This window comes from Nipponia nippon, unplaced genomic scaffold (genome assembly GCF_047370975.1).
Source record: "Nipponia nippon isolate SJK-2023a ecotype South Korea unplaced genomic scaffold, ASM4737097v1 scaffold_5, whole genome shotgun sequence".
In the NCBI taxonomy this organism is placed as follows: Eukaryota; Metazoa; Chordata; class Aves; order Pelecaniformes; family Threskiornithidae; genus Nipponia; species Nipponia nippon.
This window is the reverse complement of record NW_028262369.1, coordinates 48599494-48626862: the sequence shown is the minus strand read 5'-3', so window position 1 is coordinate 48626862 and position 27369 is coordinate 48599494. Positions and strand designations below refer to the sequence as shown.

The window sequence follows — 27369 nt, the reverse complement described above, 5'->3', positions numbered from 1 at the left end:
TGGGTGTACCCCAGTCCCTCTTCTCCCCAGGGAGAGGGAAGCTTGGACAGGGCCCAAGACCATCCCCTGGGGCTGTGCAGGGACAGGTTGTGTAGCTGCTTGTGCCCTGCAGGAGATGCAGCTGCTTTGCCCATAGCCAAACCCATCACCATCAGGTCTGGAGCTCCCAGGCAAGGCTGAACACGGAGCAGGGGAATGCGGAGAAATCCTGGCAGGACAGAGGCCAAACATCGCTGGTGAAGGAGAAGCCAGCAGGGCAGCATATAGCTCCTGGGAGGGGAGCCAAGGACCAGCCAGGATCATGCCTTGCAGGGGGGCAGGCGGTCGCACAGCGCACTGTGCACGTAGATGGTGGCACAGTCAGGAGACCCACTTGTGACAAGCAACTGCCAGGTGGTTGCAAAAATCAGGGGCACCTCACTGCCCAGGCTGGGCAGACATCACCCTGCGTGGCGGAGCCTGTTCATGGAAGCAGCCATGGCCCAGGGAGCAAGGGCAGCCATCACAGAGAAGCGCTGTTCTGGGAGCAAAAATGCTCTGGGAGCAGCACCCCAGTGAAGAAGCGGCTCCTGTGGGTGGGATTCAGCACAGCCAAAGCACAGCCCTGCGAGCCCCCAGGGATGCAGCCTGCCAAGCGACCAGCCGTCTAGGGCTGCGTGTCGATGGCTGCAAGGCCCCGAGTCGTGAGGGGATGCAGGCCCTCAGCTGCAGGCTTTGCCGGGGGGCCGAGGGCCATGTGCACAGGGGTCTCAAGCTGGGTGGGCAGGGTGGCTTGCAGCCAGCACAGCTCCTCTGGGGACACGGGAGGACCACCTCTTGTGCCAGGACACAGCACCCCCTTCTCACCGTTGCCCACAGCTCCGCATAGCTCCCAGTGCTCAGGCAGAAAAAGGGAGCACAAATCTCAAGGGAAAAAAACAAAAAAAAAAAAAAAAAAAAGGGAAGAGGAAGAAGGTGGTGCTTGGGGAGCAGAGAAGCATGCATGTAGGGCAGACCGTGCCCAGGCTGCTGGTCACTAAGTGCTTGAACCCTCCATTGAAGCAGGAGCACACCAGGGTGCAAATTCAAAGGGACAGGGGCTGCTGAGCTCTCTGTGTATTACCAGCAAAGGAGACAAGAGATGCAACCCCAGCACTATTTTTCACAGCTCCTCTGTCTTTCACACCTAGCCTGAAGGCAAAGAGAATTAGTTGCACGGCTTGAAAAACCGCTCATGACCCACAGGCCCAGACACCCAGGTGCACTGGCTGCGCTGGAAATCTTCACGCTGCTGGGAACAAGGGACGGGAAGCAAGGTCCTCAGGGAAACTGAGAGAGGAAGGAGAGACCTCCACAAAGAGCTACAAGACAGCACAAAGCACTGCACAGTTTGACAGAGGGTGCTCTCAGGCATGGGACGCTCAGGCTGGTCCTCCTGCGGGGCAGAGGAGTGCACAGCCAGGGATATCAGGGATGAAAGGAGGCCCTAAAGAACAGAGCGGAAAAGTTGGGACACCTCAGCCTAGGGTAATGCTCCCCTATGGGGCACTTTACAGCAGCGCTGCTAGCAGAGGCCAGGGACAGATCTGCAGGTAAACACACACACAAGAAGAGATGGGAGCTGCCGGAGAACCAGCCAAGACTACCCTCATGCCATGCCAACGAGTCTGTGCTGGGTCCTGGGCTCCATGGTACCCGAGGGACCAGGGAGCCAGCCAGGCATCAGAGCCACGATGGAGGAGGAAAGGTGGAAAGATACGACAGGGACACAAAGGCTCCTACAAAGTGAGAGGCAGAAAGAGAAAGAGAAGATGGTGCTACACGGAGAAGTGAGAGGAAGGGAATGAAACACAAGAAAGGAAAAGCTAACCAAGTACCAGAGCTGCTCAGCAGCCACCAGCTGTGTCCCTTCACGCCACATGAGAACTGCTGATCTCCCCACACAGCTAGGTGCGGACCCAGAGGAGTAGCGCTGACCTGCTGCATGCGAAGGGAGAGCCGTGCTGCCTCCTATCCCTGCCTGAGGCAGGGCAGGGAAGACCTCAGCATGGGCACAAGGCGTGGGATAGGTGGTGCCACGTGAAACAGTCACAAGGAGATGTGCAGCAGAGCAGTCACAGGTCCAGGTGGCGCAGCCCAGCAAGACGGAGCTCTTCTGCTCCATCCGCTCCTGGTTCAGCTCCCCCAGCAAGCAGAAACAGATGCTCAGAGGTACAAAATTTGCTCCTGATGCCTTGGGAAGTGATAGAGTACGAGACAGCTGACCCACAGCCCGCTGTGCATAGGAAGCGCTGGTCATCGGAAAGCTGTTGTTATTGTTTTTCAGCTCTCACACCAGCCTCAACACTCCCACAGGAGGTGAAAGATGCCCTAGAAAAAGGTATGCAGTGGTGACAAGTGGGACTGTCCCCAGCAAGCCAGAAACAGGGCCCTGCCCATTGCCCCAGGGCCATGTGGAACCTGTAAGCGAGATGTGCACGTACAAGGGAGGGAGCAGACCCAGCCCAGACCCTGGGAGCAGGGACAGGTCTCGGTCACCCCAGACCATCTGTCAGAAAGAGGAGGAAGTTCTCCCTTGAAGGCACGCACAAGCCAGGCTGAGACAACTTACCGTTGGGGGGGGGGGGGGGGGGGGAGGAAAAAAAAAAAAGTCAGTAAAATCATCAATACTGCAGTAGGATTTGGTTTAAGCATAAAATTAATTTAGTTCTACACTGAAGACTTGTGTAAGAGCCCCAGGAAGGCTCTTGCCGCCCTTCTCAAATTCTCTGGCTCTGGAACCCACTTTTCCATATACCCCTTCTCCTTTTGGGCCAGCTGCCATCAACCCAAGAGGGGGATGCCACTGGGTAAGAAAAACAGTGAGGGGATACAAAAACTCACACTCATGCACTTGGGAGATGATAGAGAACATCTGGTGTTTCCTTCAGAGAAAGGGAATCTTTATTTGGCCCATGGGGGTAGGAGGAGAAGGGAGATGAGGGAAATCAACTAAAATGGAATGATTTGAATGTGCAAATACATCAGTGGCCACCAGGGTGGGTCAGACAGGAACACACACGAGACACAGGTGGATTGCACTGATCGCCGTTTCCAAAGCAGCTCAAAAATAAAACAAAAAAGCCCTGCACCAGTTCTATCATACCATTACTAAGTACCAAAGCAACCCTCCCAGAGTCAGTGAGACAGGCTCGCTCGGTTAGTGAACCGTTTCCGTGGCAGGCGGGCGAGCGTCAGTGCTCAGAAGGCATGCTGGGGTAGGACTCTCACACGCTCCTGTTCCCCACCTCCTATGGCGCCCTGCGTCTCCAGCCTGCTCAAACGCTCCAAGCTTCTTCCAAGAGCTTCTTCCAGCTGAGCCCGGAGCTCCTGGACCCCCTCCAGCTCCACCTGCAGAGTGTGGTCTCTCGCAGCGCTAAGCAGACATGCCGCACAAAAGGGAAGAGGGTTAGACAGGCTGCAGCAAGTGCAGACCAAATTGGCCCCTCCATCCGGGACTGCAACTTACTCCAGGCACAGACTCCACGTGCTCCCCAGGCAGCTCAGCCACCTCTTCCCTCACCTCTAAACCTCCCCAGACCACAGCCATCCCCAAAAAAGGCTCCAGCCCATGGCAGGGGACTCCTAGGCACAGCTGTTTTTCAGTACTTACCCAAGCACTCCACTTATGTGCTCTCTTGCTATCAGGTAGCTCAAATATCCCAGAGGCTGCAGCCCCATGAAGGGCAGGGGATTAGTGCAGAGGACAGAAAATGCAGGCCATACTGTGCTGCGGGACAACTGCCTGGATAAGCACCTAGATAGATCCTTCTCAACTCAACAGCTGGTTGGGAATTTGACAGCAGCCTCTGAAAGGTGGCCAAGTGTGGGTGGGAAGCTGAGCTGGGAAGGGATACATAAGCCAGGGAACAGAGATGGAAATCCCAGGGCCTGAACAAGAGGTGGCAATGGCGGGAGTTTACATAGCATTTAAAGCTGGCCACTGCAGCCTCTTCAAGGGCAGAAGGCAGCCTAAAACCTGGACTCCCAAAGCCACATTTGTCTGACTCTTTGCCCAGACTCCCTCTTTCCCACTGAGGGCTCTCAGACTTGCAGAACGATCACTGCGTCAGGGATTGCCCCACTGGACCACCCATGCTTGCCCCAGCAGCAGAGCAGGGCAGCATGGAGTCAAGGCAGCCTTGCTTACCTGTCTGGGTGCGTGTGAAACTTTACCAGGCTGCCATAGAGCTGCCTCTCTGCCTGGAGAGCCTCATTTAACCGATTCCTTTCAGCCACCAGCCCTTCCAGCATCAGTAACAACTGGTTGGAGAGAACAGACAAGAGGCAACACTTAGACAGAAATCGAAGGAGGTATCTGGCTGCCCCAGAGAAACAGGGGCTTCCCCTTCCGCTCTTGCTTCTGTCCAAGTGATCAAGTCGATCGGTGTCACTGTTGGACTCCCGAAATACTCTGCCCTTGAGACAAGTGCTACAGGGAACCAATCCTATCCTGCTTTGTATTCCCCCTATTGCACACAGCCAGCTTCCAAGAACAAGCACATCTCAACATATCCAAAGGCTGAAAAGAAAGCCTCATAACCAGCGGAAACATAAACACATCCAAGCTTGCCCCACATGGCACACTACCTGCTGCCTTCTGTTTCCAGTAGCCTCTTGTCCTCGTGACTCTGCTATGGCCACTTTCTCCCGAAGCACCAGCACTTCTTGTGTCAGCCTTTCTATGGCTGGAATTTCTTCGGGATCCACCAGCTGCATCTGCAGATCCTGAAAACCAAGAGCAGGAGGGCTCAGTGAAGAAGGGATCAGTAACAAGGACAGCTGGACCTTCGTAATCCTCCCTGGAACACAACTACGAAAAGTTTCCAGTGTTTGGAAAGATCTGGGTCTCCTAAGAAAGACATGCCAAAGCACCCAGGGTGTATTAGGCACAGAGAACAGCCTGGAGCAGGAACTGAGATGGGACACAATGCACTCTCTTTAAAGGACTCTCAAAGAAGGGTGTTTGGCACACAAGGAGCAAAAAGCCAAATAATGCCACTCTGGGGGTTTGGGGCCTTTGCCTTCTGGCCAAAGCAACATAGAGGGCTGTAGGCAAACCAGCAGCAATACCATCCATGGACAGCCAGCCACGTTACTCTGAAGAGGCCCCTCGCTCCTTAGTGGAGGGTACCTGCTCACGGCTATGACAGAAAGCCTGCAGCTTGGTTGCTACGTCTTGCCATTCAGTGTGAGTGAGCATGAGGTACAGGATGTGGGGAAAGAAGAAACTCATCTGCAGCCTTCCCAGGCGGAACCGACCCAGCACAGCACGTTATCTCACCTTGATGAGGTCCTCTTTAATCTGGACGGTCCTGGTCAAGGACTCTATATCTGAGGCCTGCACCTGCAGCTCTTCCTCCTGCGTGGCCACGACAGACTGGAGAGCAGTGAGCTCCCGCTAAGGAGGGAAGACAAATCTGTGAAAGACTTCAGAAAACCAAAACACCACTGCAAGCTGCTGCCCCATTTCTCCCACTGGGGGTACCCTCACAATAGGGGGGTCCAAAACTTCCAGTGAGCCCAATGGTCCCCTGTAAGCAAGGGAGATCAGCACAGGCTCCATCACAAGCTCACCCTGCTTTCCCTTTCCTTCTTTGCCATTAGCTCCAGCTCCTCTTTGGCATTAACGAGATCCTTCTCCAGTTCTGCTGCTGACGTCGTAACTGCAAAGACAGCTTGGTTACTGCAGGGTTACCCTGTGTCAGCTGCTCCCTCTGACCCCAGGATTTGCCAAAGAGGGATTCTGTCTAGATAGGTCCATGATGCTTGTGCTCCCCGTCACACTGCCTCTTAGTAAAGGCTCTTCTTCCCTCGTTGATCCTTAAACAGCAACCCAAGGCAACAGCAACACCCCAGGCCTGCCGTCCCACCTCTGGCAAAGTTCAGGTGTCCTGTCCCCAAGGCAATACCCAAACCAGCTGCACTTGTCTCAGCCCAGCCTGAACCACAAAGTCAAAAACCCTTCACTAGACAGCATCAGCTCTTCAATGGAAGTAGCTCATCTCAAACCTGACACCAGCCTTTCTCTTTCCCATACTCCCATCCCCAGACATCCCTGAACCACCACCCAAAGAGGAGGTGCAGCTTTATTTAAAATACTCGCTCTTGCTCAAAGCTCTTTGCTCTCTCACAGTTTCATGTAACCATGTTTTCCCCACAGCAAAAAGCCCTGGTCATGTTTGGGGGCCTTGAAAGAAGCTGTCACCACACTCACCTCCCTCTGTCCTGCAGCTGCTGTCCCCCTGTGGGGGTCCGGCAATGGCTGTAGCTCCACAAGCTCTTTGCAGTATTTCCTGAAAACATAAAAGCCTCCAGGTTTGCACCTAGCACTTGCAGCTTCCCCAGAGCTCCAGGATTGCAGCAAAGCTGCTGGCTGCTTTGTCAGTGCTTTGTCAATGCGAGAAACCAATGAAGGGGATCTAGCCAGGCAGAAGGGACAAGTGAATTGCACCCAACCTAGAAGCTGTATGTGTGGGCAACAGGGCTCTGGCCTTGTTTTATTTGGCACTAGGAAGTTGCTGGCAGTGAGTGTCTTCATAGTAGGTATTAAACAGGTTTCACTCAATTGCAGCAGCAAACCTGTCTTTCAACTGAGACTCTACAAAGGCCTACATCTTCATCCAAGGATGTGGCCCAGAGGGACCATGCAAGAAGGAAAAACAGAGCTTGGCCCATATACATGTCCCTGGAAGTCTCTAGAGCTCACTTTGATCCTGGGAATAGAAATGAGCAACCTGTTTACAGCTGCTTAAAAATGTTCAACATGTCAGCTCACCAATAAACCATTAACAGCTGCTCAAGTAGGAGCGTGGCATATGTAGCCTCGGAGTTGTGTTCAGTCTCAAAGGGGTTTTTAGCAAAGCTGCTTTAAAAATACCAACTCCAATTGTGGAAGAGACAGCAAACAGCCAGCAGGCTCTGCCAAGAATTAGTGGGACCTAAAATTAGCTCTCTTGTCCCCTCTAGAATGTGACAATGTCAGGGAAGGGATTACAATACAGCAAGGCAGCCCAGCCCAAGGAAGGACTGGGTCAATGCTGGAAGGTCAGAGGGTGGATTTCTTTCATACTCTCATGTGCCCTAAGGACTCAAATACTGCCTGATCAAAATGCAAGGAGACACTGAGTGACAAAGGCTGGTGGAATCAAGATCAGAACATCCAGGCAGCATTTCTGCTCCTCAGTTTCTTCTCTTCCTCCTATAGGAAGTCTCTTCCCTAATCTCACTTTCATTTCTATTATTCTCTGTGGTGCTCCCCTCTCTCCCATTTCCTCCTGTTGCAATCAGTTCTCTCTGGAGCCCTGAGGCCATGGGCAGAGAAACACAGTGCACAATTCTTACTTGTATGGGCTGTTTGTCCTGCTTCAACAGCCTAGCACCAGATGACTGGGTCGCAACAGGCTCCTTCCCCAACACATGCTGGCGTAGGAGCTGTAACTCGCAGCTCCTTTCAGCCAAAGCGCACGCCATCTTCTCAGCAGCCATCTGATTGAGCAGGAAAAATAGGCAAAGGCAAGGCTGTGATCAGGGGTACGATCCCTGTCCCTCACCTTCCCTACACATGAAGGGAAACCATCTCAATATTTATCTGTCACTTGAGATTAGAAGTGATCTGCAAACCAGCCTGGGAGCTACTGCTCCTAGCCACTCTCAGCGACTCCACTGCAGCCCTCCCATCTCTGCTTGCCAGACAGCTGCAGCAAGGCTCGGACTCTCTGCCTACAGAGGAACAAGCTCCTCAGTTTCTCACACTCCGTTCAGGAGGGGAGAAAGACAGAGGACAAAGAAGAGGAGACAGTACTTGGCCTTTTAGCCCCCTTTTAATGCAAGGAAACTCAGTGCAAAGCATCTTGGGTAACACTGAACCACACCCAGTGTGCAAGAGTAGGCAGAGTAGGAACTGTGGCTCTTTAAGTGGCATTTACATGCCCAGGACCATGCACTAGTTTGACTAATGTGTAAGTTAAGAGGCAATGAGCAGAGCTTCCTCAGACTTCTGCGCTACACAAGAAACAGCTCAGTCTTCTCTTCCGGTCTGGTAACACCCACGTGAAGCAGCGTCCCTCCCATGGCCCCTCTGCTGCCTCAAGCCCAGGAGCACAGATATCTAGGAGGATCTGCACCTCCTTCCCCACCGCACACACAAACCCCCAGTCCATTTAATGACATAGACCTGACACCTGAACATTGCTACAAGAGCTGCTGCTTCATAACTGCTCCCACGTGATGGGTTGAGACCAACCTAGAAACGGCTCATGGCATTTCATGGGGTTCTTCAACACTCAGCAGCTCCACCAGGCTACACCAACAGCAGCCAGAGAGCAGCTTCCATTTGCTTAATGCAAGGCAGAGCCATCCACCCCAGCCTCCCCACTGCGGCACTGCACGCAACTCACTCTGCTCTGCTGCTCCTTGGTGTTCATGGCCTGCAGCAGTTCCCGGATTTCAGCATCGTGCTCCATGGTTTGACGGTTCCTGTCATTAAGGAGATCTTGCAGCATTTTCTCCTTGTGCTGGAGACGCAGGCACAGCTCTTCTGCTACCTCACTCTGTCCTGGGCCCAGCTTGCACAGCAGAGTTGCTGTAAGCTCCTGAACAAGAGGGAGGAAGGGAGAGATGGAGAGACATTGCTACCACCAAACTGCAAGCTGTTCAGGGAGGAACAGCTCTTCGGCCCGGGTGTAGCTGAGAGACCAGTGTCTTAGCAAGCACAGGTTATTTACAGGTGCCAAAAGCAGCCAGCTTCCAAAGCACTGGGCACAGGTTCAGGTGCCCTCCTCAGAGGCAGGCAGCCAGGAGGCTCTGGTCTGGGACCACTCTCTCTGCAGACAAACTGGCTGAAGGCTCAGGAAGCCAAGCTAAGGCCTTACCTCCACTTCCTTGTTCCTGTCGTGCAGGCAGGTCTGCAGCTGCTGGATGACCCCCTCCTGCTCCTTCTGCCTGCTGCAGGATTTAGCCTCCATCTCCTCCTTGAGCCAGCGGAGGTTTTGGCAGGTTGCTGACACCTGCTCTAATTCCAGGGTTTTGGCTTTCAAGAGGCTCTCCAGGCTCTGAGGACCACAACAGAAGCAGCTCAACCAGAGACAGAGACTTTATCCTGAATTAAGCAGAACTGGAAATACCAGTCTCTCCTGCTAGTGGAGTCACATAGATTCACGCCTGTCCTCTCCAGACACCACACTCACCTCTACACCCAGCCCAGAAACACAAGTGACCCAGGAACTTGCCCCGCACACAGGGCCAGAGGAAGACCAACAACCAGAGCATCCACAGGAAGGTTTGTCTAGCACCACACCACAGCCAGGCTGGACTCCCCATGCCAAGGTAACAAGCACTCACGTGAATGGTGGCCTCGTTGCTGGATAGGACATTGCGTAGCCTCTCCAGGTCACTTCCATGCTCCCTTATTGAGAGATGGAGCTGTTGCAACTCTTGCTCCTTCTTCTCCAGGGCACAGAACTTCTCATCTACTGCTCGCTATAGGGTGAGAGGGGGTGATTGCTCAGAATGGGGTAGTAGGGCTCTGCAGCCCACCACTCACTTTGTGGGGCACCTCAGCTCTCCCTTTCAGAGGACTCCTCTGGAAGGCTGAGACATGAAGAGCATGTAGAAGACATGGTCACCCCTGGGGTCAGCCTGGGGCTGTACCACTGATGGTAGGGTAGCCCAAAGGCTGAGCCTCAGGGAAAACTAAGACCTCACCAACAGACTGTGCTCACCTCCAGAGCAGCATCCCTGTCGCTGACTCGCTGCTGCAGTTTCTCCAACATGGCATTCATGGCTGCAGGGCTCTTGTCCAAGCTTTGCTGGCATTGCAGAAGCTCCCTCGATTCCTAGAGGTCACACACACACACCCCTAGTACAACTGTCAGTCCAGAAACCTCCCAGAGAGCAGCACAGAAGAATCTGGGCTACCTCCCTCCACCCTACACTTGCTCTACCCCCCACATAAAAGGGTAGTAGAGTCCCAGCACCTGGGGCTGGTTGACTAGCACCTGCCAGGGCTCACCAGGCATTGCGGTGGGCTGAGGTACTCAGATACCGGTGCCTTCTTCCTCATCTTGGGAGCCCAGAAGCATCTCTTTCCTTCCCTTCTTCGAAGGGCATGCATGAAAGCTCCAGACTGACTTTTCCATTGCCAAATACCAAAGGAGGTGCAGGGGCCCTGGCTAGTTATGCTCAACTTGAATCTTTCTGAATCTCACCTGCAGAAGCTGTTCCTTGCGAGCCAGATGCTGACTCAAACACTGAACTCTCTGCTCCTGGGCCTGCAGCTCACGGCATTTCTCCCACTCCACAGTCTGGAGCTGCTGAGCCTTGTCCTGCAGCTCTGCCTGCAGCTGCTGTACCACAGCACGCAGCTCCTGCGAGGGAAAAGCACATGCCTTGGCAGTCAGTCCTCAACAGACCTGTAAACAGCAGGCCAATCTGAAGAAGCCAAGAGCAACAAGGGCTGTGGAAACAGCCAAAAATGCTCTGCAATACTACAGCTTTCACATCTCAAAACACACTTCCATGGTGACGAAGTTTGAATTTATTTCATTTCCCAGAGTATCCACCCATCTAAACCCCTTGACTGTAAAGCTCTGCCTGTGGCCAGAGCAATCACAGCTAACCTGTGCAGCAGTGGACATTAACTTTGTAACATCACAAAAAGAGATGGGACATTTGCACCAGCCAAAGACATACAAGTGACAACATACCCACTGTCAAGTGTCTTTGCTGATTCTAAATCCTCAGATATGAAGCTAAGGAGGCTGGAGAATTCCCCCTGCCACATGTGACAAGGGGTTAGCCAAGTGTGCCCAGACTGGTGTAGGCAGAAACGATGAATGAGAGTACTGACTACATCAGTGCTGCTTAAGTCATGTAAACCCAGAGACTTCCAGGCTAAGTGCTTGTCATACCTGGTTGTGTTTCCAGGTTGCCTCTTTCTGCTGCTCTTCCTCGTGCACCATGGTTTCCAGGAGCTGGGTTGCTCTCCTGGCTTCAGTCAGTTGATGCTCTTTCTGGCGCTGAGCTCTTTTCAGTTTCTGCACCTCCAGCTTGGTGCAGAAAAGCGCGTTCTGAAGATCTATCAGTGACATTTGCTGCTCCTGGGATGAGAGCGGGCTCTCGGACATCTAACAAGAGTGGGAAGCAGAGAAACTCAAAGATTCACTTCACGAGAGGGATTTAAAAATCAGGATCCCTGCAGAATGAAACCTGATGCATCTGAGGCTTTTCAGGGACATACCTGCAACTGACCCAGACGGCTTCTGTGTAACATGTCCCGCAGCTTGGCCATTGTCTCATTCTGCCCTTCAATGATATGGTACAGCTCTTCTGCCTACGAGTTAAAAGATAGGAAGCCCAGTCATTGGCTAACCAAGCACAAACCCTCCCATCCCAAGCCTCCGGTGTGGATTATGACACATGTCAGCATTGCACAGAAGTAAGAGCTTCGCAAGAAATAATTTACTGAGATCCAGGATGCCTAGCAGTGGCTTAAGCATTCCTTTTCAGTCACCGCCTACAGGGCTAGCATGCTTTCCTCTGTTGGTGAGCACCACCCTGTCTACCCAAAACTATTACCTTATTCTCTTTGCTCTTCAGGGCCTCATTCAGATTCTGGATTGTACGATCTTGTCTCTGCGATGTTTCTTGGACAGATTTTAATTCAAAATTCAATTCATTCAGCTTTTCCTGTAACAACTGAAGCCAGAAATATGTTGTTTTTTTTAATCCTGCCTAATGGTCTACATAAACACCCTTAGGACTCCCTTCACTCCTTACTCAAGTCCATACAGCCCAGGCGTACACCAGATCAAGATCAACGTGGCTCACTCTAGAGTCTGTAAATACTGTCTGATCTGGGTGGAGACCAGTGAGTAAACACAAAGCCTTCAGTACCTCCACAGGACCGTTCCAGTGCTTCTGGTCCCTCCAGTGCAGCCCCCACATGCAGGGCGGAGGTTCCAGGCTTGGGTTCACACATCATACTGCCTCCCACATACTCCAGGAGGGTCTTGCTCAGACTGCCCAGCAGCCTTCCCAGTTTTTATCATTTGTTTCTGTTCCCCTAAGAGGAAAGGGGCTGCTTCAGCCCAAAAACCTCCCAAGAGATCTGAAAAAAGAAAAATCAACACGAAGAAGCTACACATTCGAAACACTGTCCCCTTTGCTTCTAAGGTCCTCCAGAGCATTGCAGCTGCCCCTTTACAATCTTCCAGCCCCTTCTCTTACTGTCTCCTTCAACCACCCAGGCACTCTTGCAGCCACTGCTGGTCTAGGTAATTCTACATTTGATCAGATCAGTGGCTTATTTAGCCTCAAGTTCTGGCTTCAGCACAACAGAGTCTGGCCAGCGCCAGCATGCCAACAGCACGGCTGCAAAGCAAAGGGGAATGTCTCACTAGTCTCCACGGCTGGTTGACAACCTGAAGAACTTTTGCCTAAGACTTTTTCAGCCTAAAGAGACCATCTCAACAGTTTTAGGACAGTTCTCCGCTTTCACCATAATGCTCATGATGCAGCACACATTTAAGTATTGCATTTAAGCAACTGCTTGTTAGTATTTCTAAACATGCTGCCTGTTGGCTTTCTTAGTCTTGCATGATATGCATCTTCCTCAGAACTTACTCAAGCCTCAGTTTCTTAAGGAGCTGGTGCTGCCACATGATTTCCTCTTGTTGCTCATCAGTTTACACACCTGTCATGTTATCTCTTCTCTAAGAGTCACTCCCCCTAAACTGTTTAAACACTTCCAACTGCATTTACTGGGCCTTGGGCCTCTTTATTCCCCTGTCAACCTTTGTGGTCCAGGCAGCTCCAACAGCTTACAGCTGTCCCCAGATTTAAATAAAGATCCCATCCCAATGTTTTTTCCCATTTAATCCCTCTGTTTTCCCAATGGGTATAATTTACCTTAGAGTTCAAGAGCATAACGAAGAACATCAATCCCTCGCAACACATGTTAAATTTGATCTGCCTCAAGACAACTCAGCTGCATGTTTCTCTCCTAAGAAAGCCTTTAAATTGAAATGAAAACAGGACCCCCTCTGCGCTGATCTCCCTTACTGCTTGCAAAAAAGAAGGCAGCTGTCTCAAAGGGCGGGTGCTCTCCTCTCCTGCACCATGAACCCATGCAAATCCGAGACAGGGAAGTAGCCCTGTGCATCCCTCCTTCATCAGCTCCTGGAAGGCTCACCAGGCAAGTGGGAAGTTCTTCCAAAATAATGGTTTGCAAAAATAAATATGGAAACTTTACACAGCACAGCTGCAGAAAAAAAATTAAATGCTTTTAACTCAAGCTGGCAGACAACAGCGCTGAGAATCATGCACCAGCACACACCCTTGCTGGAACAGAGGTGCAGAGGCCTGCCTCTGGCCAGGCTAGGAGGCATCCTCCAATACTAACTACATGAGACTCACTAGGCACTGAATTTGCTGTTCATTAAGAAATACCTTGTTGGCAGCTTCAAATTGCTGGATTTTGCCCTGCAGCTCTGCAGCACACAGATCGGACACGTGCTCCCCCACTGCAGGGTCACCTGGAGCTGGCTGCTGATGTTCATCCTGCAGATTCTGAAAAAAGGGAGGGAAATGGCTCAAGTCTTGCACTGGCTTCTATTCAGCTGTCAGCCCTCAGAGACCTTGCAGGATGGGCTTAAACATGCCCCACTGGGCTTTTCTAACTGCCTCTGAAACATCATGCTGCCCGTGTCCCCCTTCACCTGGGTGGCAGGCTGGCACCTGGCAGCTCCCTGCCTGACCTGCCAGAAGTGCCCCGCTGCCCCGATGCGCTGGTTGGGCTCCCTGTCTCTCCTCACCCCCGTACCGTGAACCCAGCAGCTTGTCTGACTCTAACCACTGTCTGCGGGCTGATGACGGATCTGCTCCCCACACCCAATACACATCCCTGAAACCTCCCCTTCCTTCTCATGTGCCCTGCTGGCAGCTTCAGAAAGCTTAAAAGCAAAGCCAGCACCAAACCAAACTCCTCCTTCCCCTGTTCTGCCAAGCTTCTCCACCTTTATCAAGCCTGCAACCTTCAATCCTTCCCACCAGCTACCCTCCTGCCGTGACCTGGCAGTCACTCCCAGCTCTGAACCCCTCCACTTGTGATACTCTGGGCTTTCCTTCACAGCTCCCCATGCTCCAGCACCCATGCCGGCTGCGATTCCCTGCAGCTCCACAAGCCGTAGCAAATTCAGTGCCACAGCTGAGATTTCTTTCATGACACATACCCATTTATTGAGAATGGAAACAGTCTACTTTCTGACGCGTGGCCTACCAGACCCTGCTGGCTGAGCCCACGCTAATCCCTTGTCATCCCTTCTTACTATTTTGCTACCTCCCGCCTAGCGAGTTGTTAACTCCTGAGAGCAGCATTCAAACCCAGCCACCCACCCCAGCCCTCACAGGACTCGTTAAGTATTCCTGACTCTCATCAGCAATACAAGATCGATTGTACTGGTGCCTGTTTTGAGTGGGAGCCCTGGCAAGCGCAGGGCTGCAGCAGAGAGGCTACGAGACCATGGCAGAGCTTGTCAGAGCACACACAGGAGCACCAGCTCCAGGCAGCACAGCGCAGGGAGAACAACAGCCGACTCTGATTAGCCCTGTCAGACTGAATCCTCATCTTCTGCAGCCACAGAAACGCTGCCTCTGGGAAAGGAAGGCAGCAAAGGGGAGCTCCCCCAGGCCTGTGCGTTGCCTCTCACATACAGACGCTTCCATACAGAAGCGATGCTTCCCTTTACCCTAATGTTTTGTTCAGATTTTAGTGAAACCTTAAACAGTCGCAGCAAGTAATTTCAAATTTGCCCAGCCAGAAGGCTTCAGATCAGACAGGGAGAGCTGCTGGAACCTCTCACACAGCAGCTACTTTAAAATAAGGTTGATGAAAAGAAAACAGAGGGGGGGGAAAAAGAAAAACAAACAAACACACACCTTTCCTCGCAATTTGCACATTCCAAAGAAAAATAAGCAAAAAGCCTGCAAAGAGTTAAAAGCAGGGAAGGGAAAGGCAGAGCCAGTCCAAAGTCCCAAAGCCCAAGCTGCCTCCCTCCTCCCTTGTGCTTCCCCACAGCCACGCCACACAAGGGGCACAGCTCCCCAGCGGTTTCTCCTACATCAGCATTTTACTGACAACCTCTTCTCAGTACAGCTCCAGCAATGTCAGCGCACGCTAACCTAGACAGAACACTTCTTTAAAAGACAATAATCACAGCATTATCTAAGCCTGCCAAGCTCACATCTGCCCAGAACAGTGGGTAAAAGACCAGCTGTCAGTAGGGCAACGCTTCCCTCGCTGCCAGCATGGCACCGCAGGCAGCTGCAAGAGCGTGTCTGACGAAGGCTGGGCTTGGTGGCATTTTCCTGGGGCTGTGGTGATAAAGAGGAAGAATTTTTGGTTCAAGGAAACGCCCAGGAAGATAGTACCTATGAGATCATGTGCCCCGACACCAGATCTCTCGGTCATCATAGCTTACAGCAGTAAATTTAAAGGAGAACTGCAGTTTCCCAAAAGCAATACAGGTGCTGTGGTCCTATATATCCTATATATTCCTTTCGTGTTACCAGAAAGGAGTTTATGCCTATGAATTGCTGGACAGCAGTACCTGACTTTTAGAAAGAATGTTTCTCGTACAAAGAGAAAGAAAAATCATTTATACAAGAACCATTTAGTTTACTAGCTGCATCCAACCTCTCATTTTTGCTGTTAAAGCCCTCCGAAGGATTAAGCGCTTTCCCGCTTCTGCCAGACCCTGCACCAAAGACCACAACTGCTGCTGCCACAGCAAGAAACAGGCAGTAAAAAATCCTGCAGGATGAATTCCTGGCAGGGACAGTCAGATGGCAGAGCACGGAGGTTGGAGGAGCTCCTCTAAAGCCGTTCCAAGAGGAGGATAGCGATGCATGACACAAAGCCAAGCTGTAAACGCACCACGTTGATTGCGCCACGTTCTGTTAAGAGAAAGCCTATTTTTACGCTGTAAATATATCCCTAGCAGTGACAATTAGTAGCAAGCAACACAGACTACAGGAGCAGCAACGCCCTGCTTCACATCTTCAGTCAGCGGCTGCCAGCGCGATGCCTTTCAGCACCAGATGAAAATTAATTTTTTCTACGTTCCTTCCTAGCATCATCTCTTGAGCAGGCTTTCATGGGAAAAAGCACACAGCTCCGGGAAACGCCCAAGCAGATGGGACAGCAAACAGCGCTGGCTGAATAGGAAGTGTAATTCAGCACAGCCACAGTTGCCATAGTAATAAACAAGCATTTTTCTAATCCCCCAGGCTACCTAGAGCATTAGACAGCACTAAGGCTGCTAATGGGAATGCAATTAGGCTGACATGGATATTGCTGAATTGAAGCTGACTGAGGCCTTCTATTCATTAAGGAAAGTGGTAAAGGAGTTACAAGTTCAGCTTTTTGACTGCATACTAATGAAGATTTCATTAAAGCCAGAAAACAGAGGCAATCCGGAGCTACAAGAGGACTACCATCGAGGCAGAGAACAGCACCAGCGAGGCCCATGAAAGCAGGAGCTTTTATCACCTCTCAGCAACACCTGCTGTTAATTGACAAATCTTTTCAAAGGATCAGAAAATAAACCAATTATCTAGAATACTAACCCTAAAGTCATCCTCTGGCACAAATCCACCTGCAAGGAAAACACCTTTTCCTCAGGGCACGCGCCACAGATCCCTGCGCGGATCTACACGTTAGGCAGGTTGGAGGCGTGATCTGCAGAGGCAGGGCTCTGGAGGCAGGTGTTCCTGACACTGAACCATTACCCAGGCACAAAGCAAACACATTTGCTGGAGAAAACATACCCAGAAGCTTAAAACGCTCCCTTTGGTTGTGGGTAAAAGTCACACTGACATCTTAAACAGAAACCTGAAGTGAAACTGGTGTTTTCTCAGCAGAAAAAATGACAAAGCATGTGAAGAGCTTACACCCACCTAGCAGGCTGCATTCACAGGGAGAGCTGACAGAGGGGTTGGGAAGGTTAGTTTCCCAGAACACAAGGAGGAAACAGACAACAGTAGAATGACAGAGGAGAGAGGCAGCACACCTAAAAAGGACAGAGCTGCCTATTCTTAGCCCTGGGTTCAGTGACACGTAGCTATCTGTATTATCTAAGCACAGAAGAATCCCTAGTGGGCTCAGCGTCAGGCCACAGGGATGCTGCTCAATCGAACAGCGGCACAATGACCTCTACCTGTACCCGCAGTGGCATATAATCCTCACAGAGGTCGTCCCACAGCTCCTGCAGTTCAGAAATCTCCAGGGAAAGACCCAAAGGAGCTCTGGAAGAGGATTTTCTGTCTGCGCTGAGGAAGGCAGAACCAGCACACACTAAGCCAGCAGAAGCGCTGCCATCTGCCAAGTCACGGCTGAGCTTGGGAGGGGGCATGCTGGACTTCACAGGAATAGGTAGCCTGCTGCCTCGGGGGCTCTGAAGGGGTTTGTAGTCCAAAGCCCTGATCAAGCTGAGGGCCAGCTCCAGCCTGTTCCCACTCAGCGAAGAGTTTGGGGTCATGCGGTCATCTGAGAAATCGTCACATTTTCCATTCCCTTTCACCCCCTTATCTGCATCTTCGTCCTTCTGCTGTGGAGGGCTTGCCTCCACGGTCGTGTCCAGGGACTCAACAGAGGATGCAGGTGTGCCTTCCTCCATGCTTTCCCCATCCAGAGGCCCTCTGGCGCTAGCAGACTCTGCTGCATCGCACACGGATGACTCCTCGTTGCCCATGCTGGCCGACCACCGGCTGGACAGCCCGCAGGAGATGCTTCTAGCCACCTTTCGTGGCACTTTGCAAATCGCTTCGTAGTCAGCATCGGCCACCCGCAGCGCAGCACAGCCACGGCAGCGCCGCGGGCGGTTACTCGCTCCCTCCGAAGCATGGCAGCTGTGTGGCTCCAAGCTGTGCTCTTCTTGATCCGTCCAGTATTCATACCCAGAATAAGCAAAGTCCTCCTGAAGGAGGGCAGCGTACCGTACATCAGGCAGATTAGAAAGGTCCACAGTCCCATCCCCAGCTCTGTCATCCGTGCTAGAGTCTTCATTGTTCCTGCGGTACATGCTTGCAATGCAGAACTTGAGGCGGTCTTTCTCCAGCAGCAGTTTCTGCAGGCGCTCGATGGAGAGGGCTTCGATGCGCGCGATGACGGTGTCGAACCTGTAGATGCGGTCCAGCATGAAGGCACACTTGCTGCAAGCGAACTCGGATTTGCCATCCCGGCACAGCTCCCTGCCCAGGACATGGGAGAGCAGCACCTGGAGGTTCAGCTTGGCCGCCGTGTGGAAGATCCATCGCCGCTGGTTGCCACACAGCTCCCGGGCGCAGATCCGGCAGGTTTCCTTCATTCTCCCTCCTGACCAGCGCCCAAGCCTACTTCTGGGGCGTCTCAAGGGACCTTCCCGAGGCCTCTACCGCTCACTCAGCGCATCTCCCGGAGCACAGCTCCCTCACGCCCTGAGCCCACCGTCACTTCTCACCCCACCAATCCCCCCTTTTTAGGAGGGTGACACGCTGAGACTCCTGGTGCTACAGAAACGTCCCACCCTACGGCATCTCCTTCACATCTCAGCCCAGCCACACCAGGGCTGACCCCCCCACCCCCCCCCTTCACTGCCCCCTTCTCCTCACAGCTCCCCGCCCCTCCGAGGCTGCCCCCTCTCTCCTCGCTGCCCCCCTTCCCCGGGGCTGCCCCTCACCCCGGGCCGCCCCCCTGCCCCACGGGCCCCGCCGCTCCGCCTCCCCCCGCCGCCGCCGCCGCCGAGGATGCTCCTGCCACGGCGGCGCCCGGCTTGTGGCTCAGATTTCAAGATGGCGGCGGACAACGGCGCCACGCTTGCGCGGCGGCCGCAGCGCCTGCCGGGATTTGTAGTCGCCACGCCCGGGAGTTGCGCATGCGCAGTGGCTGCCCGCGGCCCGCCCCGGGCGGACGTGGGGCTGGCGCAGCGCGGTGCCGGCCACGGCGACAGCGACCGTGACCGCGACGGCGACAGTTCGGGGCCAGTGCCGGGGGCCCAGCCCCCATGCCAGTGCCCAGCCGCAGTGTCAGCGCCCCCACTGGTGCCTGTTCCCAGTGCCAGCGTCAAGCCCAGTGCCAGGTCCCCACCCCGGTGCCAGGTCCCCACCCCGGTGCCAGCGCCACGTCCCAGTCCCGACGCCGGTGCCAGCCCCAGTGCCCACCCCCAGCAGGCAGCGCCGGGGGGGCACGTCCCCGCGGCACAAGGCCACCAGCACCCATGCACCTGCGCCTGCACGGCGCCCCGGCGGGACCACCGCGTGGGCAGCTCACGCTCTGATGGCCCGTGGCTGCTGGGGACAGCGCTGTGCCACCAAGCCACAGCATGGCCAGAGCTGTGTGGCTGCCAGGAACATGCTGCTCTGATCCCTCGCAGCCCCGAAATCCCGCCTGGCACCGTGCCGGGCTGCCGGGGGTATTTTAAGACCCGGGATTTAAACGGCAGACAGGCGCAGGCGGCACTGATGCCCGCAGAAGGACGGCGCTGGCTGGTGGCCTCTCTCCTGACACCACACACCGGATCCCCCCGGCCCCCCTGCCCCCCCAGCACCACAGCAGTCGTGCAAACACCTGGTGCTGCTGGGCTGGACGTGGCACAGCCCTGGCCACAGCCCCAGAAGGGGACAGGGATGACAACTGCCAGCCAAGCCCCGGGCGGGTGCGCTCCTCCCTGGGGTGCTGGGCTGGGGTCCCCCTGCCGTGCACACCCACCTGTCCCCCCACGGCCGGGGGCTCCTCCAGGCGCTGCTGCAGGTCGCGCTTCTCGGCTGACAGCATCTCCACAAGCTGTTTGCTGGCGGCCAGCTCTTGGGTCAGCTCTTCAATCCTCCTGCAAGGGAGTGAAGGGTGGGGGATGCTCAGCATGGTCCTCTCCCCTGCAGCTTGGCTCTCTCCCCTTGGAGTGACCACTCCACCTCCCTGGATGCCTGCAGCCCCTTGGCCCCGCACAGCAGCAGCCCCTTGGTGGTCCCCAAGGACCAGCATAGGGCACAGGCTGGCAGCACAGAGGGGACAGGTCCTGGGCACCCACCTCTGGGCCATGGCGCCACAGCCGTCATCACTCCTGTCCTCCTCCTTCGTCCTCGCAGCTTCCTTCAGCTTCCCTGCCAGCTCCCGGCACCGCTCCGCCTCAGCTCTGGCCAGCGCCGTGGCCTGCTCAGCCTCATTCCGTGCCAGCCTGGCCTCCTGCACAGCAGTGGTATGAGCCCCGAGGCACCTGCCCCTGGCCTCCCCCGGCCCCCACCGCCCCTGGGCTCACCTCCTGCAGGAGCTGGATCTTGTTCTCCAGGAGCTCGTAGACATGCTCCGACTCCCGCTGCCGCTCCTCATACTGCTGCCGGAGCGCTGCCTGGCTGCGAGTCGTCTGGTTCTCCGCGGCCACCCTGCCAGGCACAGCATGGCACGGCACGCCATGGCATGGAATGGCATAGCATGGCACGGCATGGCATGGCACAGCACAGTATGGCACAGCACAATGTGGCACGGCATGGTATGGCACGGCATCTCATAACATGACATGGCATGGCACTGCACAGTATGGCACAGCATGCTATGGCATGGCATGGCACGGTATGGCACAGCATGGCATGGCAGGGTGAAGCATGGCATGGCTTGGCAGGGTGCAGCATGGCCTCCCTTTGCAAAAGCCCCCACCCCAAACCAGCTGGGCTGGGCGAGCTGTGCCACCCCAGGTGCCCCCAGCCCAGCTCGCCCCATGCTGTGGGTGCTGTTTCTGCAGGACCCCCAGGCAAGGCATACTGTAACCTCCCAGTGCCGCTGCCCTGGGGACACGGCTCCTCTGGCAGCACCAGATCATGCTCAGGCCCTGAACCACTGAAGCAGTTCCCACACGCTTCTGAAACCAGGGGCTCCCCAGCTGCCGTGCCCCCAGCCCCCCGCCCAGCGATGCCCCGCTGCAGGACACCCGTGCCACAGTCCCTGGGCACGGCGCTGCCCTCCCCCGCCAAACAGGTGCTGCCCTTTATTTTTGGCTGGTGCCAGGGCTGTAAGAGGAGCCCTGCGGGTGCCTGGCCCCATTGCGGACTGCTCCAGCCCCACTGCAAAACCCTCCGCTGCCTGCTCTGGGCAGGGTGCAGGCAGACAAGCCCTGTCCCCCATGCCCACACAAGCACCGCAGACAGTACGTGGGTGCCGCATCCACCCCAGGGTGAGGGGCTTGGCCGGCCCCACTCACCATGTGTTGTCCAGGGCTTGCTGCTTCTCCTGCAGCTCCCGCTTCAAGCTCTCCACCTTCACCTTCAGCTCAATGTTCTGCGGGGCAGGAGGCAGGCGGGTAGGATGCTGCCACGCTTGCCCGGACCCCCCCCCAGCACCGCTGCCCACGGGAATGCATCAGAGGTGGCATGGGGGTCCCCCACCCCACAGCAGGGCTTCGGGTGCTCCTGGCACCGAGCGGTATGGGTGGTATTCTAGCCCGCCGGTCCTGGGATGGGGTGTACCCGCTGCAGCTGTCTGCACCCAAACTGGCACCGTCACCCTCCCTGGCCACCCCACCAGGCTGGGGACACCCTCTCCGACCCTCTCCCTGCTCCGGTCAAAGGCAGCAAGGGGCAAACCCCTGCACGGCGGCTCCCCCAGCCCCAGTGTCATGCTCGATGCCCTCCCTGGCATCCCCACCAGCTGTGCTCCTGGCAAATGGGGGGCATAGGGAGGGAAACCCCCACGGGGCACCCGTCCCCCATGGGTGCTCACCCGCCGGTAGACATCGTCCCGGCTGCCCTCGCCCTTCTGCTGAACGCGCTCCTCCAGAAAGTAGATGCGCAGCTTGAGGCTGAAATTCTCCTTCTTGAGGTCGTTGAGGTGCTGGGAGAGCGTGCGGTACCCGTTAGCCATGGCCGGCACTCCATGGGGGGGGCATCCCGGCACCCCTCACATGGCGCCGCCGGGGACACGGCTCGGGGTCCCTGCCCGTGCGCAGCTCCTGCCGCCGTCCCTGCCGCGGCCCCTTTCCTTTTTTTTTTTTTGCCTCCCAGAGCTATTTGAGGAATCGCCGGAGCGGGACGGCGGGGACAGGCGGGTGGTGAAACCTGAGCCCCAGAGGCCCCCACGCGCCTCAGCCAGGAGGGCGGCGAGGGGGAGCGCGGTGCCCGGGGGAGCTGAGCCCCCTCTCTCCGTCCCACCACTGCCTGCCCTGCATCCCCGTCCTGCCCTGTGCACCCCACCAGTGCACCCAGGGGGTGCAGCACGTATCCTGCAAGCACCCTGCGGTACTGGGGGGGGTCCTGGCTGTGCCACGGGGGGGTCCCGGCACCTCGCGGTCTCACCTGCTCGAAGTCCCGCAGGGTCTGCGTCTGGGCTAGGGGACCCATCTCCAGGTCCCGGAGGAGACACGTCTGCATCAAGGGGCCAGGCTGGGGCTGAGCACCCGGGGGGCCATGGGACCCCCCCGGCTCGGCCGGCGCAGGGTCCTCGTCACCCTCACCCCACAGCCCGTCTTGGGAAGCTGGGAGGGAGCAAGGGCGAGCTGCAGTCAGATGAGCAAAGCGGCTGCTCCGCACACCGCCTGCCCCCAAGATGTCACCAGGAGGGACACAGGGACCCCCTGGGGCCCGGCGAGCCCCTGGCCGTCTCCTGGGGCGATGCATACTGACAGGGTGCTGAGCACCAGCACATCACCCTCGGCAGGTCATGGGGCTGGGGCATGCAGAGTATGGGGGAGCTCTCGGGTTGTCTTACCCGCCATGCAGCTGGCTCTGGGGAGCACGGCCAGCCCGTCACCACTGCAGGGGTCCCTGCGGAGAGGAACGAGCACACGGCGGTGTCACGCAAGGCATCGGGGTCCAGCCCCCAGGGCCCCCGTGCACCACCCAGCTGCTGCGCCAGGGAGAGCAAGGGGGGATTTTACCAAAGCCTGTGCATGGCGACTGCTGCTGCGTCTCCCCCACCTTGGGGGGGGGGGGCTGTGGGGTGAGCTCCCGACACCAAACGGTCACACAAAAGACTGCCTGGGGTGGGGGGTGAACTCCAGGCAAGGAAAAACCCTTGTACATCCGTGGGGGTGGTGCGTGCACCACTGTGCGTGTGTGCACAGGGGCACACGACTGTCCGTGCACACGTGAGGGTGCCCATGTGTGTTCCCGCAGCTGGGAGGCATCTGCTCTAAGTGCAAAGACAGGAGGCCCTGGAGGCTGTGCAGATGGCGGTGCCCCCTTAGGAGCACTTTAGCCCCATCAGCAGCCCTGGCAGGGCCACCTGAGCCCCCGCAGCAGCCCCCTGCAGCCCCGGGCAGGGGGTCTGGGTACTGGCAGCAAGCAGGGGCTGTCTAAGGCAGGGCTGGCCCCAGCCGCTCTCTGAGGGGCCCCCTGCCTCCGTGCTATCACAGCTCATCAGCTCCCCACCGCACCGCAGCCACAATCAGGTTTATTTTCAGCAGAGAAGTGTGAGTCATTTCATGATTTAAAAGAAAGAAAAAAAAAAACAACCCACAAATAAAAAAAAACAGTTTTTTTTCCTTAAAAAAAAAAAATCAGAGTATTTATTTTCTAATCCCAGCATGACAGCTTTTTGGTGGGGTCCCATGAGCGGGGCGGTGCGCACTCGTTCCCAGTGCCACGATGGGCAGTGCCCTGCCCACGCGCATGATGCTGAGCCCCGGTGGCCGGGCAGGGCCAGCAGGTCCCTACAGCACAGGCCTTGGCAGGGGCCCTGGGACCGTGCCCCCTGAGCTGGGGACACCACACCGGCACCTCATGGGCAGGGGACACAGCACTGTCAGCCTGGGAGGGAGCAGGGGAGGCAGCTGGGGGCATCACAGCCCCTGCACCAACAACCCACCACGAGGGGAAACTGAGGCATGACAGTTTTAAACGCACCAGCACTGGCCAGCCGTGGCCCTGTGCTCTGCCAGGCACCATAACCAGCATGATACCCAGAGGCATAGTACTCAGGACCACGGTACCCAGGGGCATCGTACCCAGGGGCACAGAACATGGAGGCACGGTATCCAGAGGCGCAGTACCCAGAGGCACGGTACCCGGAGGCATGGTACCCAGAAGCATGACATCAGAAGAAGCACAACACCCAGAAGTACAGTACCCAAAGGCATGACACCCGAGGAGACCCAGTACTCAAGGGGCAAAATGTCCGAGAGACATGATCTCTGGAGGCATGACACCCCAGGAGGACTGATACACAGGAGGCATGATACCCAGAGGCAAAACATCCAAGAAGCCACAATACCCAGACTCAAGATGCACAAGGATGCACAGTACTCAAGGAAGCACAGTACCCAGCGGCATGAAATCCCAAGGCATGATATCCCAGGAGGCAAAGTACCCAAAGAGGTACAATACCCAGTGACATGACATCCAAAAAGGCATGACACTCAGAAGCATAATACCTGGAGACACAACAACCAAGGAGGCCTGACAGCCAAACGCCTGATATCCAAGGAGGTGTGATACCCAGAGGCACAATACCCACGGAGACACAGTACGATACCCACGGAGATGCAATGCCTGGGGTGTGCAACACCCAAGCAGATGCAACACCCAGAGGGGTGATACCCAGACAGGAGGGTGGCCAACCCCTGTGGCTGCAGTGCCATGGGGGGGCCTCGGGGCCACCCAGAGACATGGCCAGCCCAGCGCTGTGGCTGGCTGTGGGCTCTGGGGTGAGGAAGCAGAGCACTCGCTTTCCTGCAGCCTGGCTGCCCAACCAGCACCCCCCAACACCAGGACTGGGAGCCCTGTGGCAGGCCATGGGGACCCTGGGCCAGCAGGAGTCCTGGGCTCTTGCCACCACCACGGCTGGCTGGGCTGGACGGGGGCTCCCCCCTCCCCATCCGTGTGTCCAACACTGGGAATTTGTTTGCTGCAAAGGGGAGGCCGCCACGGTGCTGCTGGGGCTGAAAGAGGACAAGAGCCCTTTCATGCCGGCCATACCACCCCGGGGCGCGGAGCAGAGCCGCCAGCACAGCACGGAGCCGGAGGGGGGCACAACCCCAGAGCCCCCCACCCACCAGGCAGCACTTCCCACCCCTGATGTACCTTCAAGCCCTGGCACGAGGGGTGCCACGCGGCCCTGACTCAGAGCACCCGCTGACTCACAGCATCTCCATGGCATCGCACCAGGGCCACCGCGGCTGCTTGCCGGCACCGGCACTCCGGGGTGCCACTGGGGAGAGGGGAGAGCACAGGGGTGGCTGCCAGGGCCACGGCGCGTGGGCTGTCTGAGGGTGGCCACTGCCCCACGGGAGAGCATCCCCAAAGTGCCCGGCACTGCTCAGCACACCGACGGCAACTCACCTCCTCCTGCTGCTAGATCACCTCCCGTGAACAGACAGATGGACAGAGGGATGGACGGAGTGATGGATGGCAGCCCCCAGCCCTGTGCTCAGCCACAGCCACTCCGGGTGCCAGCGACTGTCCCCAGGCTGGCAGAGGGGCTGTGGCGAGGGCAAGGCGGCTCAGTGCTGGGGCCGGGATGCCGAGCGTGGCACAGCCTGGCTCCCTGCTGACTCGTCGGCACAAATGTTTCAGCAGGGGCTGAGTGCCGCCACGGGGGAGGTGGAGCCGGGGACAGCCAGCCACGACCACGGCGGCCGCCTGTGCGCCTGGGCGTGGGTGCACGGCACACGGCGCACAGCAGGGCCACCCGCTGCCTGCCCGCACACAGGGCACGGCAACAAGCTCTCCATTGAGCAGGGCAGGATGGGGGGAGCTGGGGGCCGGCATTACCCACACTCCTGGCGAGGACGGCTCCCGGCACTGCACCGCAAGCGTGGCAGCCGGCACGGCTCCCGAAGCCCGGCAGCCCTGGCCAAGTGCCGGGACAAACGGTCTGGCCAGCGGCTCAGGCTGGAATTGGAGATGGACAGAGCCAGGGAAAGAGCAGGGAGGATGCAAACGGGGCTGGGGAGACGGGGCAAGCCAGGCTCCCCGCACCGGCACCCTGAACCACAGCCTTTCCCACAGGGCCACCCTTGGCCCAGCGCCTCCCATCAAACCCCACCTGCCCGGTGCCCGGAGGAGAGCCCAGTGCTGGTGCCAGCCCAGCACCGCAGGACCCCACAGCCCCTGCCCTCTTGCTTGGCACAGCACATGCTGCCGTGTCACCCCAGGTCCTCACGGCACAGGGCAGTGAACACCCGTGGGCCCCCAGTGCTGGACGAGGGGCCCCCATTCCCCTTCCACATGCCAGCAGCTCCCCCAGACCTCTTGCCTGGATGCCCAGCAGCACCCCCGGGCTTGCCCCGCACAGGGCCCGGCCAGCCACAGACCAGCTGGAAGTGGGGTGTCCTACAGCCCCACCGGCAGCACCGACCTGTGGGACCCCAGCAGCAGGCAGGGGACACCCGCGGCCCACAGGAGATGGGGTTGGGGACCAGCAGTGTCCAGCCCCACACAGCCCCGAGGGAGCACCCCTGCATCCCGGCCGCATCCCGGCCACACCGATGCCGCTTGGTACCTGGGCCTCAACCTGCCACGGCATCACCGCAGCCCAGCGTGGGCACAGGCAGCCCCCACGCGTGCCCAGGGCACACGGACATCCCGGCCCGCATCACCCACGGAGACGCGCACCCACGGATGACACACGCACCCACGGCCACGCTCCTCACCTCCGCCGCGGGGCTCGCATCCTGCCCCGGGCCGGGCAGCGCCGCGCCGCGCTGGGCGGCAGCGGGCCGGGCACCGGCGGCAGCGGGCCGGGCACCGGCGGGTCTCCGCAGGCGCTGCCGGGCCGCCCCAGCGTGCGCCGGGGAGGCGGCTCTGCGGCACCGGCCGGCTCCGCCCGCCGCTGCATCCCCTCCTCCTCCTTCTCCTCCTCCTCCCTGCTTCCATCCTTCATCCATCCCTGCTTCCCTCCATCCTTCCTGCCCTCCCTCCATCCCTCCTGCTGACCCTCCATCCTTCCTTTCCTGCTCCAGCCCTCCCTCCATCCCCTCCCTGCTCCCTCCCCCTGCCCCCCTCGCTCCCTCTCTCCATCCCCTCCTTCATCTCCCCAGTCCCCCCGCCCAGCAGCCAGCCTGCCCCGACTGGCACAGTCACCCCCCGCCCCAACCCTCCACCCTCCCCAGTCCCTCTGGGCTGAACCCCAATCCTTCCCCACCCTTCACTCCCCCAGGCACCCCCCCTGATCCCTCCCCCCCCCCCCCCTCCTTCTCCCAGTTTCCCCCTCACCCCAAAAGACCCCCATTTAGCCAAGATCCCCCATGGCATTCCCAACCATCCATCCTGACACCCCAGGTACCCCCAGTCCTCCTTGTCATCCCCTACCACCCTGGTCTTCCTTGGATGCCTCCATCCCAACCTGACACCCCCAGTCACCCCTTGTCACCCCCGAATGCCCTTCCAGCC

At 57.0% G+C, this 27369-nt stretch overlaps 1 protein-coding gene across 6 annotated transcripts in view; it reads right to left on the bottom strand.

Annotated features, from left to right (window-relative positions):
- PDE4DIP (phosphodiesterase 4D interacting protein) overlaps positions 1–26728 on the bottom strand; it is a 35326-nt gene extending 8598 nt beyond the window's left edge. For 2 of the 6 annotated variants that reach the window (XM_087734666.1, XM_087734668.1), the window contains exons 1-17: positions 17235–18623; positions 13468–13587; positions 11596–11715; positions 11258–11350; positions 10929–11144; positions 10227–10385; positions 9741–9854; positions 9361–9498; positions 8892–9071; positions 8418–8612; positions 7363–7506; positions 6236–6314; positions 5596–5684; positions 5303–5419; positions 4609–4746; positions 4169–4281; positions 3267–3394 (exon numbers count right to left, since the gene is read on the bottom strand). In XM_087734666.1, the coding sequence (XP_087590792.1) occupies positions 3267–3394; positions 4169–4281; positions 4609–4746; positions 5303–5419; positions 5596–5684; positions 6236–6314; positions 7363–7506; positions 8418–8612; positions 8892–9071; positions 9361–9498; positions 9741–9854; positions 10227–10385; positions 10929–11144; positions 11258–11350; positions 11596–11715; positions 13468–13587; positions 17235–18383 (3292 nt within the window). In that variant the 5' untranslated portion in view covers positions 18384–18623. Of the gene's footprint in view, positions 1–3266; positions 3395–4168; positions 4282–4608; positions 4747–5302; positions 5420–5595; positions 5685–6235; positions 6315–7362; positions 7507–8417; positions 8613–8891; positions 9072–9360; positions 9499–9740; positions 9855–10226; positions 10386–10928; positions 11145–11257; positions 11351–11595; positions 11716–11913; positions 12109–13467; positions 13588–17234; positions 18625–19762; positions 19881–20081; positions 20237–20309; positions 20434–21245; positions 21323–21763; positions 21875–22335; positions 22515–22747; positions 22804–26630 lie in introns of those variants that run through there. The other 4 variants (XM_087734670.1, XM_087734669.1, XM_087734667.1 and 1 more) reach the window with 4 other exon arrangements.
- Between the last annotated feature and the right edge of the window lie 641 nt (positions 26729–27369).